The 19,602-nt window shown below is 34.8% G+C and overlaps 1 protein-coding gene across 1 annotated transcript in view; it reads left to right on the top strand.

The window, feature by feature from the left end:
- Thsd7a (thrombospondin type 1 domain containing 7A) overlaps window positions 1-19,602 on the top strand; it is a 395,412-nt gene that overhangs the window by 361,826 nt on the left and 13,984 nt on the right. Inside the window, exons 15-22 of the mRNA XM_026397260.2 lie at window positions 1,467-1,472; window positions 3,292-3,425; window positions 7,517-7,670; window positions 10,275-10,419; window positions 11,771-11,886; window positions 15,411-15,528; window positions 15,779-15,924; window positions 16,344-16,518. Coding sequence (XP_026253045.2) covers window positions 1,467-1,472; window positions 3,292-3,425; window positions 7,517-7,670; window positions 10,275-10,419; window positions 11,771-11,886; window positions 15,411-15,528; window positions 15,779-15,924; window positions 16,344-16,518 — 994 coding nt within the window. The remainder of the gene's footprint in view (window positions 1-1,466; window positions 1,473-3,291; window positions 3,426-7,516; window positions 7,671-10,274; window positions 10,420-11,770; window positions 11,887-15,410; window positions 15,529-15,778; window positions 15,925-16,343; window positions 16,519-19,602) is intronic.

Below are 19,602 nucleotides of genomic sequence, written 5' to 3'. Positions count from 1 at the left end.
AGAGGGGATTAAATACTCCACTGCTGCCACCTACTGGTAGTTGAGCTTCCCTGTCATTGGGCATTTTGTATTTCTCAGTAGCTAGAAAATATTTCCAAAGAAGAAAACTGAATTCCATGATTCTAATTATATAGATATGAAATGGAATAATTAAACTTAAATGTTTATAATATAAAAGAATGTTTCCTTACAAGTTGTGAAAACTTGACTTTTCAATAGTAAATCTTAATTTTAATAAATTATCATCCATGGTCTAATAAAGAAATTCTGCACATATTTGTATACATTTCACATTAGAGAGCTTGTATGTGTATGTGCAGCTAGTCAGATCTGCAATTAAAGTAAGTTTGTTCCCCTCAACATTTTCTTTAATAATAAATTTCCAAAGATTCAAGGCCTCATGCAATGTTGTCTTTGCTATGAAAAGTATTTTAGCCTGAAATCCTTTTGCTGTGACTTTTCATCTCTGATGTAATCTGACACAGAATTTAATAGGACATTTGTGTACTTGTTCTCAGCTTACTGGAGGCATATCAAGATTAACAGAAAAAAAATCAAAGCTAAAACAAGAAATAATAGATTTTTGAACATGTGACTTTGAGCACAGATGTTCTACATAAAAAATAGAAACTTCTAGGTATACATGCATTAATAAAATATTTAGGGAAAGTAAAGAATATGCAAAGCTTTTATTAATATTAGAAACTGTATATACTATAGATTCTTTTACTAGATTTATACATTACTAAATAAAAGGCAATCCATTGACTTAAAAATGGTCTCTGAGGGTTGGGGCTGTGTCTCAGCAGTAGTGCACTTGCCTGGCATGTGTGAGGTACTGGGTATGGTTTTCAGCACCACATATAAATAAATAAAATAAAGGTCTATCAACAACTTTTTTAAAAAAAAAGTTTTTAAAAAATGGTCTCTGAGAGCTAAAAAGAAAACAACTTAAAAAAAAAGACAAAGAAATAAAATGGTCTCTAGGGTACCATTCTCCAGTTGAGGAGCAAAATCTTCAAATCTTCATTTCCTGAAAGATAGATGGATTATTGATTAAGACAGATCAATGAATAGATGGGTCTATAGATAGATCAATATGCAGATATTAGTCCATTTATAAGCTGGATCACAAGGTATTTTCAATAACATGTCAGCTCCCTGTGATATGTGTGTTGAGGTTGACTTTGCTTTCTGAGATTTCTTCATCCTGATCATCTAATCCTTTCCTTGGCTGTGTGTCTGCAAGACTCATTTTCACACCTTACTTTTCAGCAATAATAAGTGGTTGGTTTTTCTCTTTTATAGCCTAAGAAAAAAATGTTCTAATCCTTTACCCAAAAAATAAGCTTTTATATATAAACAATCATACTTGAAATTTAGACCATGAGTTACTTTCATGATATACTGATATTTTTACTTTGTTTCTCTCCCTTTTCTTCATTCCTGTTGAATGCTGCTTCTAGGCACAGGTAAGTTAAACTTCTTGGTTCATAACAAAGTACTTTTTAAAAATTCCTGATTTATTTTCCTGCCATTGTCTTTTATGTTTTACCAGAAGGAAATATCATGTTTTTCATTAATTTTCCCCATACCTCTTCCTTTTATATTTCTTAGCATAGCTACCTGTGTTTCCTCATTTTATTGTCAGGGCCTGAGGGGAATTAGGAACAAGCTTCACCTCACTTTGACATAGCAGTGATACCTCTTATTAATGTTCTTGTGCATCTCAGAGAGGGACAAGGTGGAGGTGGGCCAAACATGGGTGGTTAGAGGTTACTCTGAACTGATTTCTATTCACTTCAAAGAAGGACATTAAAATGAAAGCCATTGCCAGGTTCCGTGGTGCACTGTAATCCTAGCAGCTGGGGAGGCTGAGGCAGGAAGATGGTGAATTCAAAGCCAGCCTCAGCAAAAGTGAGGTGCTAAGCAACTCAGTGAGACCCTGTAGCTAAATAAAATACAAAATAGGGCTGGGATGTGGCTTAGTCATCAAGTGCCCCTGAGTTCAATCTCTGGTACCAAAACAAAAGAAAAAAAAAGAAAAAAAATGAAAGCCATCAAAGGATTAAGAAGAACAGCAGGTCCCCTTTAACTTTCCCCTTCCCCAGGAGTTGCAGTGTTTAATATTAGTCCTGTTTTAATATGCACCCAGACATGAATGTGGTGACTTATGGAAGTGACTAGTTTTATTCCAACAATGCATACTTTCTATCCCTATTTAGAATAGATTCACTTCACTCACTTTTAAGTGAGTTTTTAATGCAATAAAATTTGCACAAAAACAGAATACCAAAAGGCTACTTAAATCAATGTTTTCTAGAATTAGGTTCATAAAACATTTATCTGAAGTTTGTGTGTGTGTGTGTGTGTGTGTGTGTGTGTGTAAAATAGGACATAGTGAACTGTCACAGATTATGAAAATATTTTAAAAGGTTTTTCCTTACTGGTTGTATCAGCTTGGTGGCAATGGATTATAGTCCATATATGTTCTTTAGTTATTTCTCTCATTGAGAGAACTATATAATTGGTTCATTGTAGAAAATTTCCTGAAACCAAACATCACCCCCCCCACCCATGGGGCTGAATGTCTTCATGGAACCAGAGCATGGGTAATTTTCTTTGTTCCCTCACTGCTTTGGGCTCTAGCTGTGTATAATATGATCCTGATTATAGACCTTGCTTCCAAATTCTAAAAGATTGAAGATTAGCCTTAAGATGGCTTTATTTTATGTTATCTATCTTTTAATTTAGCTGTCTGTATGAAAAACAAAAAATAAGTGTAACTCTCATTATTGTATGTATTTATCTGAAAAACAAGCTAATATATATATATATATATATATATATATATATATATGGAAAACAAATATTTATATACTCTTTTCATCCAATCATTCATTTTATTTGACAAATCTCATTGAGTGCCTAACATATAAGCAGGCTGAGCTAAGTATTAAAGACACATAAAATTGTGAACAAAACAAATGTTCCAGAAAATTACAATACAGTGGAGGAGGGGTCAGTACAGGAAAATACGTATCGAATCTGGTCCAGTGAGTCAGATCTATACTGACCATGCAATGGAAGAACAGCAATGCAACACAGCCAGCCCTCCCCTTTACCAGAATGCTCATGGAACTCCCTCTGTTTCTATTTCCAAATAATGAACAATAAGAGGGAGGAATGAAAGTTGCTTACCAATGAAATAATGATAGCACTGCTAAGATGATCCTCCTGCTCACCCTTCTTGGATTCCCTGAGGTCAACTGAGAACCATGTGTATTTCAGGTGTATGAGGTTGTCCCATGCCACAGTGACTGCAACCAGTATATATGGGTCACAGAACCATGGAGCGTCTGCAAGGTGACCTTTGTGAATATGCGGGATAACTGTGGAGAGGGTGTGCAAACCCGAAAAGTGAGGTAAGGCTGAACTTGATTGCACAGAGAAGCCAGACTAAGCCATCTCCCAATCTCACATGTGCCTACAATGAGTACTCACACCTCCCCAGTACCTGGATAAAATTGTCTTTTGTTCTTAGTGAGTCTGTGTTCATGGAAAACTTCAAGAGTATCTGCTTCAAGCAGCAGTTCATTATGTTCTCGTTTTCTGACTTAAAAATCATTTCACATTGAGATACACTTGAGGAGAAGCACATTGAAAGCAAGCTGAACTAATGCAGACTTTCAGCCCAAATAACTGTTCTCCTAAATAGATTTCTAAGCACATTTTTTAAAATAATCTGTTTTAAATTATTGCTCTTTTCTATGAAACTAGCTATTTTGAGTACTCTAAAGTCATATAGGGAGCATCTTCCTGTAAGTCCTGGCTTGTATTGCCTCTCATTTGCTCTTCTTTAGCCATGCTGTCCAGTAGGGTGACCACTAGTATCTATTTCAATTTCAATTTAAACTAATGAAAATTAAATAAAGTTTCAAATGCATTTCCTCATTCACACTAGCCATATTTCAAGCACTCAACAGTCTCTTGTGCTTATCTGTTTGATGTACATATATAGAATATGCCTGTCATCATAGAAAGTTCCACTGGGCAATGTCATTCTGTTCTATAGCACCCCACATATCCCTATGTTGAAAAGATCCATTTACATGTCTACTGTATTTATTGAACTCTATGGGGTTCTCCAAGGACTGTCATATTCATAAGAATATGAATACCCTGATATCTAACACACATTTGATATTCATTAACTCTTCTATACAGCATCTGTCATGTGATGGTTAAAGGTTCTAGAATCTTAGGGAACAAGTGTGTGAGGTTTTATCATCTCCATTTTATAGATTATATTCCAAAGTTCTAAGTAACTAACATCCATCTAGTGAAGAGACAGAATTTGAATTCAAACTCAAGTCTTCTGTCACTCTCTTTATATATCTTTCTTCTAACCCTGCTCAGAGAAACACAGTAAAGACAAATTTAAAAAACAAATCCAGAACCTGGCAATACATGTTATGAAGTTCATTCTTACCTATAATTTAACTTTTCATGAATTTGATTGATGTTTCTTCATCTGTTTCAGTAGGAAAGTAGAACAGATGAACATATATATCATAAAACTTTCACATATAAACCAATATGTAACTTGGTTTCTAGTAAATAAGTATCTATTTTATTTTCAAAAGCACATCTGAAATCTCAATTTATGTTTCTCTGAGGAATTTAATAAAGGTTAACTGGAGATGGAGAAGGGGTAGGGAGGTAATTAATAGATAAGGAAATAAGAGGATTCTGTTTTCTATCATTATATTTCCATATTTAAAATTCTATCTCAAAATTTTAAAATATTTTAATGACTACATTTGAATTCTATTGCTTGAATGTGCCACAATTGCTAAAACACTCTTGTTGGCATTTAGACTATATATGTTTTATTTTTTATAAATAAAATCAATTTATATCACCCTATAATACAGAACAAATATTGGGATCAAGTTTTCTAGCATCATTAAGAATTTGATCCAATTGGTTATTTGATAGTAAAACAAACAAAATATATTCAATTACAGAAGAACTGCTGGTCTTTTTTCCCTAAACTACCTGTATATGCTTCACCTCTCTTTGTGTTGCAACATATATTCTCAACATTTCCAAATACTCTTGAAAGAAAGTAACTTTTCAGATCAATTTGTTTTTTGAGTAAACATCTCTGATGCAAATAGGGAAGGAGGTCAGTATTGACTGTGATCTCTGATTGTGTTATAATGTTCCTATTTGTTACTGATTGAGTGGTACACCTCCCTAACTTGATCCTCTGTTAATTAAGGTCACAGTGTCCTGCTTAACTGCAAACATGGGTGACATTTCAGTATAGTTGAGTCTATAAAGGAGCAGGTTTAACTGTATCTAGTCTCAGTATTCCTCTTTTAGGATTGAGTGGCTTATCAAGAATGGGTGGTAGAAATGGTTTGCTTTGTAGGAAGGGGTAGTCTTTCAATGACATTTTTTAGATTTTCCAGCACATGATGACAATTAAAAAAATGAATAAATAAATAAGCAAACAAACCAAACAGATTTTGTTACCTTTACTGTTGTGAGCCTCTGGCCCCTCCTTTCATTTCAATCCCTTGGTCCCACATTATGGATTTCTAATACAGTTCACTATTCTCACAATGTTACTCTCATTTAGAAAGTAAGGCTAAGTATTTGAAGAAAATGGATGAATTTAAAATGCCTGCCTTCAACACTCAAAACTTGATTCAAATATTTATTTTGTATTCTAGGGTGATTAAAAAATTGTTGTTACCAAATAAAACAAAATAAAACCTTTATATAGTTTGAGTGCAAACAACAAGGGTGTTTTAGCAATTTTGGAACATTCAAGCAATGGAATTCAAATTTAGTCATTAAAATATATCTGAGAAAAATATTTTATGACATAAGATATTCATAATGTATTGACTTTTCTTAAGTGATACAAACAAATGGTAGGGAAAGTTTGCTCCCACTTTGTGGAATGAAATATATGTTTAAAATAATAGTCCATTGATCCATACATAAATTCTGTTAAAAGTGATAATCTGTGAGTGATGGAATTACAAGAATTTTTATTATTCTGATTTTCCTAAAATGAATATATTTTTATGTGATAAAGAATTAAAGGAGAAGAAAAATCTTTGAAAATGAAGTTTTATGTATATAACTACTAAATGGAGTATTGGACATCTGTTCTTAGCTATGGATCAATAGGTAATTTTACAAGTTAATCCTTGTGCGTTGTGTCAGTACCTACAATGAATTTGTGATCTTTTCTTAGTTTGAATACAGCTTTTGAGCATAGAAATGCCTTGTCTGCCTGTAACCTCTCCAAACACTTTGGAAATTATATTAAAGGAAAACTTTTTCATAGGAAACTAAAATTCTTCCAAAGGGATGTATAATTTGATTTTTTCCAATAATGAAATCATACAAATATCTACCTATACATGTTTTCATATGCTTTTATATTTTTATTCAGTATGCAAAAAAATTGCAGAAGTTGGTGTTTTATGGATATTTTTTAGGATACAAACTCGGTTAAGACATGACCAATGACAGTTTTACAGTCCTTGAATAAACCCCAGAACGAAAGGACATTTCTCTTAAATTTGGCAGCAGTCTATCTAAAAGTGATTCTGCAAAGCAGATTTGTGAAGATGCAATGTTCCTACTGGTTGTAAATCCCTAGGAAAAGTTTGGATTCAAGGTATAATTTGTGATGTAACTCAATGGACAGCTTAACACATTGCAGTGGGCTGAGAGGCTTAAGAGCTCAAGTCTTCCTTTTCGTCTCCTCTGATGCAGTTCTTTTTCCAAACCCATTAATTTGGTTGACCTTTTCCAAGTTATAGATGAGAGAGAACGATTTTCCCTTCCATTACTAAAATGGACAGAGAGATTATTAACTATGTAGAAATGAAGACACATTCCCAAGAGTAAAGAACCCTACATGAATGCTTGCAGTAGAATAAAATGGAATAAAAGATTTGAATTTGTTTTGTTAAAAAGAAAACTAACAATTTAAAAATATATCAAGACACAGGAAGATCCAAATAACCAGATTTAGGGAATTTGTGCTTTTACAATTATAATTGTCCTTTCTCTTCTGGCTTTCTTTTCAGGTTAGCAGCAGATGGGAGGCTAAAATTACTTTTAGAATGACAAAACAAATTGATAAATGCCTCTAGTTATCTTTGAAAACATATCATGAAACCTCTTGTATAGATTTGCCACGTGCCTAGTCCTGCATATAGAATGAGTTCCACCTTCTCTATAGAATCCATTATTTTTATTGATATACCAAAATTGTAACTTCTTCCATATATTTTTTAATTATGCAGAAGTACTACAACATTTGGGGCAGCAGAGATCCTCTTAAGTCTTCAGTTTTGGAGAATGTGACTCATTAGATACAAAACTTCCTGCCCCATGATGATGTCTTCAAGAATCCCATCTGTCCCCTAGGTTAGCCATTATCTAATTGCACTGGTTTCTTCACTTATACATTTTCTTCTAGATGCATGCAGAATACAGCAGATGGCCCTTCTGAACACGTGGAGGATTACCTCTGTGACCCAGAAGAGATGCCTCTGGGTTCCAGAGAGTGCAAATTACCTTGCCCTGAGGACTGTGTAATATCTGAATGGGGTCCGTGGACCCGTTGTGCTTTGGTAAGATGATCCATTATATTATTAAAATAGAATTTGTTTAATCCCTTAACACTAGAGCTTTAAAAATATTAAGAAAACAATAATAACGACAGCATAAAAAAAAAATTGTGTGCCATGTTTACCAAAGCAAGGTGTGTTTTCTTGGCCACTTCACTGTATAACTGTGCTATAAAAGGTCAGCAGTACTTCCTCTTTCACTAAAACAGCTCCACCTCTTGCAAGTCCCTGCTCCTTCTAGACCCAACTTTCTCTCTCAGCACTCCATGCTTTCAGTTTGCTTACAAATGCATAGCCTGTTAAAAGATAAGATGGTGATAATGATTCCTGTTAGTAAAAGGGGAAAAGAATGAAGCTCTTAGAAAGGTAGTTTAATGGTGTCAGTTTACTGCCACTTTTTGCTTTTTGCCCAGTCCATTTTATTTAAATCATAGGAATAATTGTTCACATAATTGGAGTACTACAGCAGTTTTAACACTAAAAAGCAAAAGATCCTGGTAAGAAACTGAGTAGAAAGAAGAAAGCTACATATCAATGAGTCTCTTCCACACACTGAGTCTGTGTCTCTTTGTGTTTGGAAAGCCAGCTGAGAGTTCCAAATCATACAAGCTCCTGGGTTTCAATAGCCATAGGGGCTCTACCATGGTACTCCAGGAGGGGAGTCATTTTAAACTGCATTGGCTACTTAGATAGGAAACCTGGCTTATCCTTGGGTACCTTTGTATAGCTGTATCATTCAAAACTAGCATCAAAACCAAGGGAAAGGTTTTGTGACTCTCACAACCCAATCATTTCTCCTCTGAACCTTCTTACATCAATGTGGAATTAATTTATTGAAATACAGTAATATAGAAAATTATTAGTGCATGATTTTCAAAGAGAAATTGATTTTCCATCTCAGTGTTAAGATTATTCAAGATGCTGATAGATAACCAACTTATACAGCAGCAGCAAACAGTTGACTTCAGTACAGTTAAAGTACAATCAAGAATCAACTCTTTTTTACAAAAGTACACAAATTAATTTCCCCTTTAATTCTTGCTTTAGTTAGCAATTTCACTGCTGTGAATAAAAGACCCAACCAGCACAATTATAGAGGAGGAAAAGTTTATTTGAGGGCTCACAATTTCAGAGGTCTTAGCCTATAAAAGGCTGGTTCCATTCCTTTGGGCTCAAAGTGAGGCAGTACATCATGGCAGAAGAGTGTAGTGGAGGGAAGCAGCTCACATGATGACCAAGAAGAAGAGAGAGAGGTCTCCACTTGCCAGATACAAATATATACCTCTAAGCCATGCCCCCAATTCCTACATCCTCCAGCCACACCCTACCACTTCAGTTACCACTCAGTTAATCCCTATCAGAGAATTAATTAACTGATTGGGTGAAGACTCTCACAACCCAATCATTTTTCCTCTGAACCTTCTTACATTGTCTCACATGTAGAACTTGGACACTGCACATGGACACCGCACATCCAAATCATAACAATTCTATAGCATTAGATATGAAGTTATGCCAAATACCTGGATTACCTGCTACAGTGTCACTGTGTCTATAATTGTGAGGTTCTTATTGTCACAGATCTTATTGAAAAAAGATTCCATTTTACAAAATAGGGAATGTTGAACCTTGACTGCTTCTTAAACTCATTAACAGAGATTCTAACTGCAGGAACACTTGAACTGTTAACTATGTCCATTTGGTTTCTATTTTAAGTGACCAAGTGACCATATGTAAAAGAGAGTTAGCAAAACATGTTATGTTCCTGAGATTATGCCAATAGATGTTTGAAATGAGAATAAAATTCAACTAGTTGAATAGCTGTGTGTCTTGGGTTTTATATTTTTAATGTATCTTGTTCCATCATGAAGGCCTATGTTAAGCAAACACTGATTAACCATTGCCGTCTCTGACAAACTATGTTAGGTATAGAGAATGCATAGGTAAATAAGATGAAGATGTCTTAATGTACACAGGACACACACACACATTGTATACAAACAGTGGTGCTGCCAAATACAATGGGAGCAGAGGAGGAGAAAGCAATTCATTTTGGCCTAAAGCAATCCAAGGAAACTTGTCCTTAGCATCTTCCTATTCTTAGAAATCAAATGTTTTCAGAAGACTGTACCAGTCCGTAGAATTGCAAGCCAGTCTTTATAGAAGCTAAATTGCATTTGTGTGCATGTATATGCATGCGTTAGGAAAACAAAAGCCAATGATTTCTAGATAAAGTTGTCCTTAAAGTATTTCTTCAAGAAGTGTGTGTGTGTGTGTGTGTGTGTGTGTATGTGTGTGTACAGAAATTTATGTGTGTGTATGATATTAGCATTCTGGATTAATAAATGTGAGCATATTCATGTGTTTGGAATATGTTATCAGTATTTGACACATAGAATCTTAAGCATCTTACAGCTAGATGGAACTTCAGAAACGCAACCAAAACTTTCATTTTTACGTGGAAAACTGAAGCATAATGAGATTAACTGATTTGTTCAAGTTAGCCAGTGTCCCAAATGTTCTCATGCCCCAGTGTGCTCCCTAATGTGCTATCTGTCCTGTGCCTGAGAGTTCACCATTCTGAGGAGTCCTGTTGTTCTTTGTAAGCCTTGCAATCAAAGCAGCTTCCGCCAAAGGTCAGCAGATCCCATCAGACAACCTGCTGATGAAGGAAGATCCTGCCCAAATGCTGTGGAGAAGGAAGCCTGCAACCTGAACAAGAACTGCTACCACTATGATTATAATGTAACAGGTACGGGGTAGCCACCTCACCATGGAACAAAAGGCCAAATCCCTCTGCCAACTCAGAGGCATGCCAGTCAGTGTAGGTCATGTCCATCTGTGTGCCTCTTGGATGTCAACTTATCTCCCAGAAATAATTAGTTGTTAAATGATAGAAAGATGTATCTGTTTTATTTTTTAGTAGGCATTAAGATATAGAGAATAAAAATATCACATAGACCTTGGCCCATAAAGTAGGTTGTGAATATTCTAAGCCATCTTATTTAATACATCCCCCCACTGTGGGAAGGTGTAATTAAAAGAAATATTTTTAGCACAGATATCAGATGCATTAAAAGATGTGTTTCTTTTGCAAAAGATGTTTAATTGCTATAATTAACTGCAGCAACAATTCTTGGGGTATGTGGATCATTTATAAACATAATTAGTTTTATATAAAAATGTCATCAGTCTTAACCTGGCCAAAGAATATAAATTAGCATTGTCAAAAAGTAGAGAAATAGATGAATGTTTTTCAGAAAAATAGGCATTATAAATTTCATTTTCCCTCAAATTCATTTAATATCATCAAGACACATATATGCAGAAAATATTTCATTGGTTCATATGATTTGGAACAACATCAAAGCTAATTTTGGAATTTTTCCTGGATAATTTCCACACTGAAATCCTCAAGAAATCTTACCATAACACATAGCTGTCATATTGGCTCTTTGTTTCTTTTGATTTTCATTTTCAATTTCCTTTATAACACAAAGACGATCAAAGTTCTCTGGGACATACATACCATGTTAGCCTGGGGGGGAAAAGTGACAGAATTATTTTTCAATTAATTATAAAATGAGAGAATTAAGCATATATGCCCCAAATGATTTTTTAAATAAATAAGTTTATATTTTAAATTATTCTAAGTATGGACAACAAGTGAAATTGCATAGTGTTTTATATGAATATACCTATACAAAGTACAATCCATTAAAATTATAATGTTGCTAAAATAAAAATAATGCTAAAATTTTAAATGTTATTTGTATTAGGGGAAAAAAAAACAACATTTTTAAGTGACATTGATCAGTAGGCCAAAGGCATTTTTACAACATCAAACCAAACGGCTAGCTATCAAGATTGTCAAGTAGACATCTGCCTTGAAGAATAATCCCCACAGCAATGTGCAACCCCAGCAATTCCATTTGACTCCTGATATGTGCAAAGCTGGGACCCATATGCTCTGCATGTGGCATGATTGATTGTGGAGCTTAGGAGGCAGTTGTGAATTAAGTATGGGATTCAGGTCATCAGAGTTTCATTTGAAATCTGTTTCATGCATAGCCTTCTGTTCTGATGGGCTCCTTTCCTTTCAGACTGGAGTACGTGTCATCTGAGTGAGAAGGCAGTTTGTGGAAATGGCATTAAAACAAGGATGTTGGATTGTGTTCGAAGTGATGGCAAGTCAGTTGACCTGAAATATTGCGAAGAGGTGGGTGGATACTGTGTTTGATCTTTGCACGTAAATTTCTCCCTGATAATTTCAATTCATTTTGAGCCTAGTGACCTGTGCTCCAGGCAGCTCATTGCCAACAGATGTTTATCTGTACTATTCACAAGCTGTTTAGTACCCTCTTGAAAAGAGACAGTATCCAACACTAGTGATTTTCACATATAATTTCCTGGGTTTTGTTCTGTTTGGAGCCCAAAGGTATGCTAATTAGCCTATTCTGAAAGAAATGCTTGGGAAACAATAAGTAATCAAGGTGAATAAAGGCAATTAATCTTAATCAGACTACTCATCATCTTTTGTAATTTGATGTGAATTTTGTGTACTGCCTGGGACACCTGCCAAAATCCATCATTTATTCTCTCTGTTGTTAAACATTGATCCCATGTGGTTTGGCAGCAGATTTTGATATTAGGATCTGATACCCAGCTGTGAGAGTCCAAGTTCTCAGATCTGGATAAGTGAGTTTGAAATTCAAACAAAGAAATGGGGTCTGCTATTACCGTCTTTCAGGTACAGAGAATTTTAACTGTAGGTTCTCTAATTGATGGAAAATAATGTCATCATTGCTAGGGATAACATTCTGAAATGTGAGGAAATAACAGTTGTTGACCTCTCTTAGTCCTGTTGTAATATTTTTTTTCCAATTTCCACACCAAAAAAGCAATCACATTTCTAACAAGTTTGACTCCTCTGCCTCTGAGGTCCTATGGGTCAAGCTCAAGGCAAAACCAGCAGGAGCCTCAGTAGATCTGAGATAGGAGGAACTTGTAACCTCATTAAGATCTCAGCAGACTAGCTCACCACAGAATTCTGTCTGCACTTTATTATAAATCCATAGTAAGTTGTTCCAATTCCCAAGGGGAAAAAATGGATAGAAATACTTGAATCCATTTAATTTCTTTATCATGTGCACCTACCTTAACTTACTTACATCTCTGCCCATGAAGCAGAACTCTCAAATGTGCTGAAACACCAAGCTGTTTAGATACATTTTTTCACATACTCTTACAACAGAACTTGGGCTATTCATACCTTAGATTCAAATAATTTGAATTTCAAATTGAAATCATTTCAGTTTTGATACTAATAATGTAGAAGCATCATAAACATTATAAAAAGAACATTGTTATGAATGAAGATTATTATAGTTAGATAATGGCTGGAGAGCTCTCTGCATTCTACCTCTAGTTGATTAATATGGCCTGTTTTGCAAATGTACCCAGAGATGCCCTCCTGGATCAGAATGTAATATAAAATGAATAGCTCTGACAGATTTTTGAAAACTGAACCCAAATCTCAAAAGACCAATTTTAAACTATTTCATTTGGCTAAAGGATAGAGTGACATCAATAGGATCCTTGTTTTCTAAAGTGAAATACGAGTAAAAATCTATGAAATAACTAATTATTTTAGAGCCAAGATTAAATGAAAATATTATATTTGAATGCTGAAGTGACAATTAGGGAGTTAAAATCCTAACATTCCGCCAAACACTGTCTTCACTGCTCCTCTCTGTGGGAATTAGGTTTAACAGCTTACATCCCATTTTATTCATCCCTGTTGGATGCAGTAGTCTCCAAGAAAAACTGGGCCATTTGTGTGAACAATGGGCAGATTGCCTACCTACTAATTCATGTGCAAACCCTACATTCAGTGCAACAGCAGTGGGTAATGCTTACTGCTTCTCTAATGGCCATAGAGAAAGGTGTTATTACTGCCCAACAAAGAGGAAAATTAGGGTTAAACACACCTAGCATTTATGTGTGTGTATGTGAGATATTTACTCACCTTATACCTAGTAACCAGTTTCTCATTTCCTATTCTTTGAACCCCAGATAGGTTTATTTCAATTTACTTAGGCTTATATGTTTACATAGACAGATGGATAGATGATTGATAGAATGTAGGTAGCTACGTAGTTAAAGAAGAGAATAAAAAGACACAATACTCAGCCATAAAAAAGAATGACTTTTTGACTTTTGCCAGTAAATGGATGCATCTGGAGATTATCATACTAAGTGAAATAAGCCTGTCCCAAAACACCAAAGGTTAAATGTTCTTTCTGATATGCAATAATGCACAGAGGGGAGGGGAATAGAAGTTCAGTGGATGAGACAAAGGGTAATGAAGGAAAGGGAAAGGAATAGGAATAATAAAGATGGTGGAATGAATTGGACATAACTCTCCTAGGTTCATGTAGAGATACACCACCAGTGACTTTCTGAAGCTTAAACTAGGCAATATAGTAAAAGTTTTCATCCCAGACACTCGGCTCTATCAGCTATTTTTAGTGTAAAATATAATAAAAGTGCCTACCAAGGGGAGTAGTACACCAAGCATGGATCTAATCCTTTCTCAGTGTATACTTAGGGTTAAGAGCTAGACTGAAATATAGCATGTTTCAGAAAATTTTCTTTTGCTATCTTCTTTGACTCTTTAAAGTAAAAAAAAATAGAAACATCTCTTTCATGCAGAAATAAAAAAGATCTTGAAAAATTTCAAGAATTAACAATTAAAAAATTGTTATTCTCCTACCAAACTTAAATTTTCCTATTTCAATTCTACTTTTGACTTTAGACTTTTTAAATGTTGGAATATACAGGAGATGAACTTGAAGTTTCTACATTATATTTTTAAAGTAGAATTTGGAAATGATAAGTAACATGCCAATAAATTGTACAATGTTATTATCTGATGAGAGGCTTAACACCAAAATCACTGAATCATGCCAGTTAGTTCATGAGATCAGTTTTAGTAGAGAGAAACTTTATTTGTTTGTTTTTTTTTTTTAAAGTGAATATTAAACATTTAGAATCATAAAGTTCTAAGGACCCTCATTTCTCTTAGGAAAAAGGTAGCTTACTTAAGAATTGACTTTTTTTTTTGTACTGGAAATTGAACTCTAGGGCTGTAAGAATGCTGGATAGATGCTCTACAATTGAGCTATTGGGATCTGAGTCCCAAAACTGATGTTTCATATTATCTCAATACATTATATCATTAGTTATGAATGGCAATTTATCTTTAAAGTATTTTCCTTTTGCTTTTCAGTTTAACATGTACATGTACATGTAAAAATAAAAATAATAATATCCTGAATATATAATTATAGATCTAGATATTGATCATATTCTTGGTTTTTAAATAGAAAGTAATTATGTTTACACTTAATTATTCCTAATTTAGAAAAATTCAACCAATTATGATTAAATGCACTTTTCTTCATTGCTTATTGAAAATGTTCTCACATACATAAAACATAAAATATAGTCATTGGTCCCTTCCATTCATCCTTGACTTCCACTCTCCTGGGTTGAACCATTTTATACTTTTATAGTTTGGATATTTGTCTTCCAGATATCTTGTTGTTCTATTATGAAGCATGCTTGTTCTCCCTTCTCTTCCTCTCCTCCCTTCTCCTTTCTCACTTGCTTCCCCTGCTGACAATAGGCTGTGGCCATGCCTCTGTGTCAGTACAAACGGATCTACCTCTCTTCTTTCAGCTTGCCCTGGAGAAGCACTGGCAGATGAACATATCCTGCATGGTGGAATGCCCTGTGAACTGTCAGCTTTCAGACTGGTCTCCTTGGTCAGAATGTTCTCAAACATGTGGACTCACAGGTTTGTTGGTATGGCAGTTAGCATTAGACTAGTGGTCAAGGTATATAAAAACAAAATGCCCCTCTTGCTTTAAATCATATTACATAATCTTCAGAAAGGTTGGTTTGGTTGTCTTTCTTTTCAAAACATACAAGACTTGCTTGTTCCTAGATCTCAGGGAGAAGCCTGTGGGATACCTTCTCCCAGTAAGGTATTATGCTTGCACAATTCTACATGCCACTCAAGTTGAATTGCTTTGTATTTCTTACAGGAAAAATGATCCGAAGACGAACTGTGACCCAGCCCTTTCAGGGTGATGGAAGACCATGCCCTTCCCTGATGGAACAGTCCAAGCCTTGCCCAGTGAAGCCCTGTTATCGGTGGCAATACGGCCAGTGGTCCCCATGCCAAGTGCAGGTATAAAATCTCAAGAAATTGTATGAAAGTGTGTATTCTTCATCTGCAGAAATTTGGTTTCAGAAGCATTCTTCAGACCTTACAGATTGTAGGTTTCATCTTAATGATATTAGTTACTTTGACATTTTATAATCATTTAAGAACTTTTGATAACCAACACTCCCTGTTCTGTACTTTCAAAATCATGTGGAGACTGATTCATTTTAATGAGAATGTATTTGCCTGTCTTTGGCTGTAAAACAAAATAAATGTTCAGAGTATTGCTTTATAGCTTGTGCCCTGGAAGGCTTCTTCCCTAGGGTTTCAAATGCTTCTCTAAGTATTCATAAATCAAAATCAATGATGCAGAGATGACTATAAAGGATGAGTTCTCTAATGAATTATTTTTCTTTTTGTAATTAGTTCTTTCTCCATTCCAGGAGGCCCAGTGTGGAGAAGGGACCAGAACAAGGAACATTTCTTGTGTAGTGAGCGATGGGTCATCTGATGACTTCGGCAAAGTGGTAGATGAGGAATTCTGTGCTGACATTGAACCCACTGTAGATGGTAGTAAAAAAATGATCCTGGAGGAAACCTGTACCCAGCCTTGCCCAGGTAACAAGAGCAGAACAAAATTCATATTTGGATGGTTTCTTTCCAGGACCAGGGTCAAGACAGGGTTGCATATATGGGATAAGTTAAGATGTGCCAGTAGTATAATTCAATAATACCTAAGAGCCAGACACTGCTGCTGTGGGTGAATTGGGGCAGGCCTCATTCCTGATTGTAGGTGAAGTCCAGTCTTCCATGTGGCTTCTCTTAATACCCCTGTGGAGTTTTAGCAGGGGATGGTGACTAAGGTCTAAGGCCTATGCTTAACAGGGAAAGCATGAAATAAAAGTTGAGAAAATAAGGATTAAACATGTCTATTTGGGATTTACAGGAGGAGAGAATAGAGAGTGAGGGAGAGGCAATGTTGGAAGACAAAATGTCTAATGAAAGATTTAAACCCTCATAATGAAAGCTTATTTTGAGTCCTGGGTGGAATCAACAACAATTCAGACCTCCTCCTTATGCTGTAGTTAAAACATAAAATGCAGAAAAATAGAGAATCAGTAAGGATTCAAAAGAAAAAAAAATGCAGTTTTCTTGATACTGGAAAGCAAAATAAGATTATGGAAGAAAATATTGAATTGCTTCATTCAGATTCAATGTTAGACAATGGTTGCATGATATAAAATGTTGTATAGCAAATAGCATAGTTGTATATTGAATAGCATAGGGAAAAGATGAAAGGCAAGATGAGCTCATTTTTAGGAATTTGGGCTTGATGAAGAGAATTGTTCAGGATATTTTAGGTCAGAATATGCTAGTAAAGCCATCTTTGGGAAAGATATTGAGGCAACAGTTTCTGAACAGAGTAGAAATGAATTACCTATATTTTATTCTCTAATGGAAACTTTTTGTTCTTCTGATTTTCTTATAAGAATATATATTTCTATAAAAAATTTATTCTTTAAAAAATTAAAGTAAGTATTTGGCAAAAAAAAAATAATGGTTGGGCATAAAACATTTTCTATATAAAAAGATAAATTATGGTAATTTTAAAAGAAAACTTATCTTTAAATTTTTTTTAATTGAGGTGGGGTTCCTAAAAACTGGAAACAGTGACAATGTTAGATACTCATCCATTTATTCAATTTACTCATTTTTTAGTAAGTAAATTATTTGAGATGACAGTAATGGTAGTATATTATCACAATGTGATTAACTGAATAAAACTGAACAGGGTAGAAAATGAAATACTCAATACTTAGAACTATGCATTAGACTCTGAGGTCATTCAACTGTTGTAATGATCTTTGCCCACACAAATATTTTCATTTATTTCAGGTTAGAAAATAAAATAATAATTTTGTTTGAGTTACAAAATCTAAAGAGCAACTCCTATTTAATGAACAGAAAATTTCAGTTATTAAAAATAAATAAATTGGGCTGGGGATGTGGCTCAAGCGGTAACGCGCTCGCCTGGCATGCGCAGGGCACTGGGTTCAGTCCTCAGCACCACCTAAAAATAAAATAAAGATGTTGTGTCCACCGAAAACTAAAAAATAAATATTAAAAAAATTCTCTCTCTCTCTCTCTCTCTCTCTCTCTCTCTCTCTCTCTCTCTTTCAAAAAATAAGTAAATAAATAAATTCTAGCAGTCTGCTGTACAACACTGTGCCTGTAGTTAACAATACTATATGATGCCCTTAAATTTGTTTTAAGATAGATGTCATGAAAAATGTTCTCACAGTTAAGAATGGTTAAATAAAGTCTGACTTTATAGAGCATGGCAAGGTGTTGCTTCTTGATATGCCCACACTTGGATATACCTTTTGCTCTTGTAGAAATTCCCCTGTTCCATTTCCTGTCCCTGAAGCTGTCCTTATCTCAACCAAGATCTCACTCACAATCAAACATAATATCATTGTGCTTCACAGAAGACCAAGACTGAGGCTGTGGCTTAGGGTGAGGGCTCTGTAGCAGGGCCACCGACTGAATCTTTGGAGTTCGATGGGCTGGATGACCATATAGTCAACAAAAAGTGGCCAAGGTTGAAAGGTGGAAGTCCTATCAATTCCAAAACCAAAATGTCCAGCATTCGTAATAGGATTATTGTGAAATCTACCTTATCGTGCTGAAATGGCATCTTCACCGGGGTGTGCAACAAGCTGTGGAGACTCACCATGCATTTCCATGGCTTCCCACAGCACAATCACGACTCATTTGACTTTTACATGTCAGGTGTAATTGCAGGTCAGGGAATGCACTTGTGGAGGGAGACAAGCAACATCGGGCTCACAGAGCTCACCTTCTAATGGAAGAAAAAGTTCCTAATAGTGACACAAATAAACATATGATTATAATCTGTGGCAAATTATATGAAAGAAACCTACAGGATCCTATGATAACATAGAACAGAGCAAACATACCATTTTAAATAAAGTAATCACAATCCAGAAGATGACTGCTCTTATACATTGCAATCTGTTCACTCAAAGTCCTTTCTTGCTAGTTTTCTCTAAAGATGGCATTTGAAAGCTAGCACTATGTGAACTATTTAAACAGTATAATACTGAATTAGCAAATATATTTCATGTATTTTGTTGTCATAACTTTGGCAGGTGTATTTTAATTTTATTATTTTATATCAATAATTTCCATGTTCAAAATAGAAAAGTATGTCCAGTAGAAGAGAATGCCTCACTCTCATCTGCTATTATTAAATATTCGGCTCTTGATATGGGTTATTTGGAGATGATAATTACATAATTCAATCTACTGTTAGAACATTTATTGAGGATTTTCTTAAGGTATATTTCCATGTAGTTTGCTGTCTCTAAGATGAAATTATGCTTTATTTATAGAAAGGGTTTTTTTTTTAATTTAAACCTTAGAAGTTTTTCCTGCATAATTAAAAATCAAGTAACCCAAATGTGCATTTCCTAGGGGTATTTCTAAAACGTTCTTAGACTACTTTAAAATTGTTTCTAGTTTCTTTTTCTTTAGCATTTCCAAAATTTACTTGACTTTTTGTCCTTTAGGAGTACTGATAATGTTCTCTAATAAAGATCTACAAGAAATTACTCTTCTGTAATACATTTATCTTTTGGTCAATAATTCATGTATTTTTAGGATTTCTTAATCATGACA

The sequence above is a fragment of the Urocitellus parryii genome, chromosome 3 (assembly GCF_045843805.1).
Source record: "Urocitellus parryii isolate mUroPar1 chromosome 3, mUroPar1.hap1, whole genome shotgun sequence".
Taxonomy (NCBI): Eukaryota; Metazoa; Chordata; class Mammalia; order Rodentia; family Sciuridae; genus Urocitellus; species Urocitellus parryii.
This window is presented reverse-complemented; position numbering and strand designations above follow the sequence as displayed.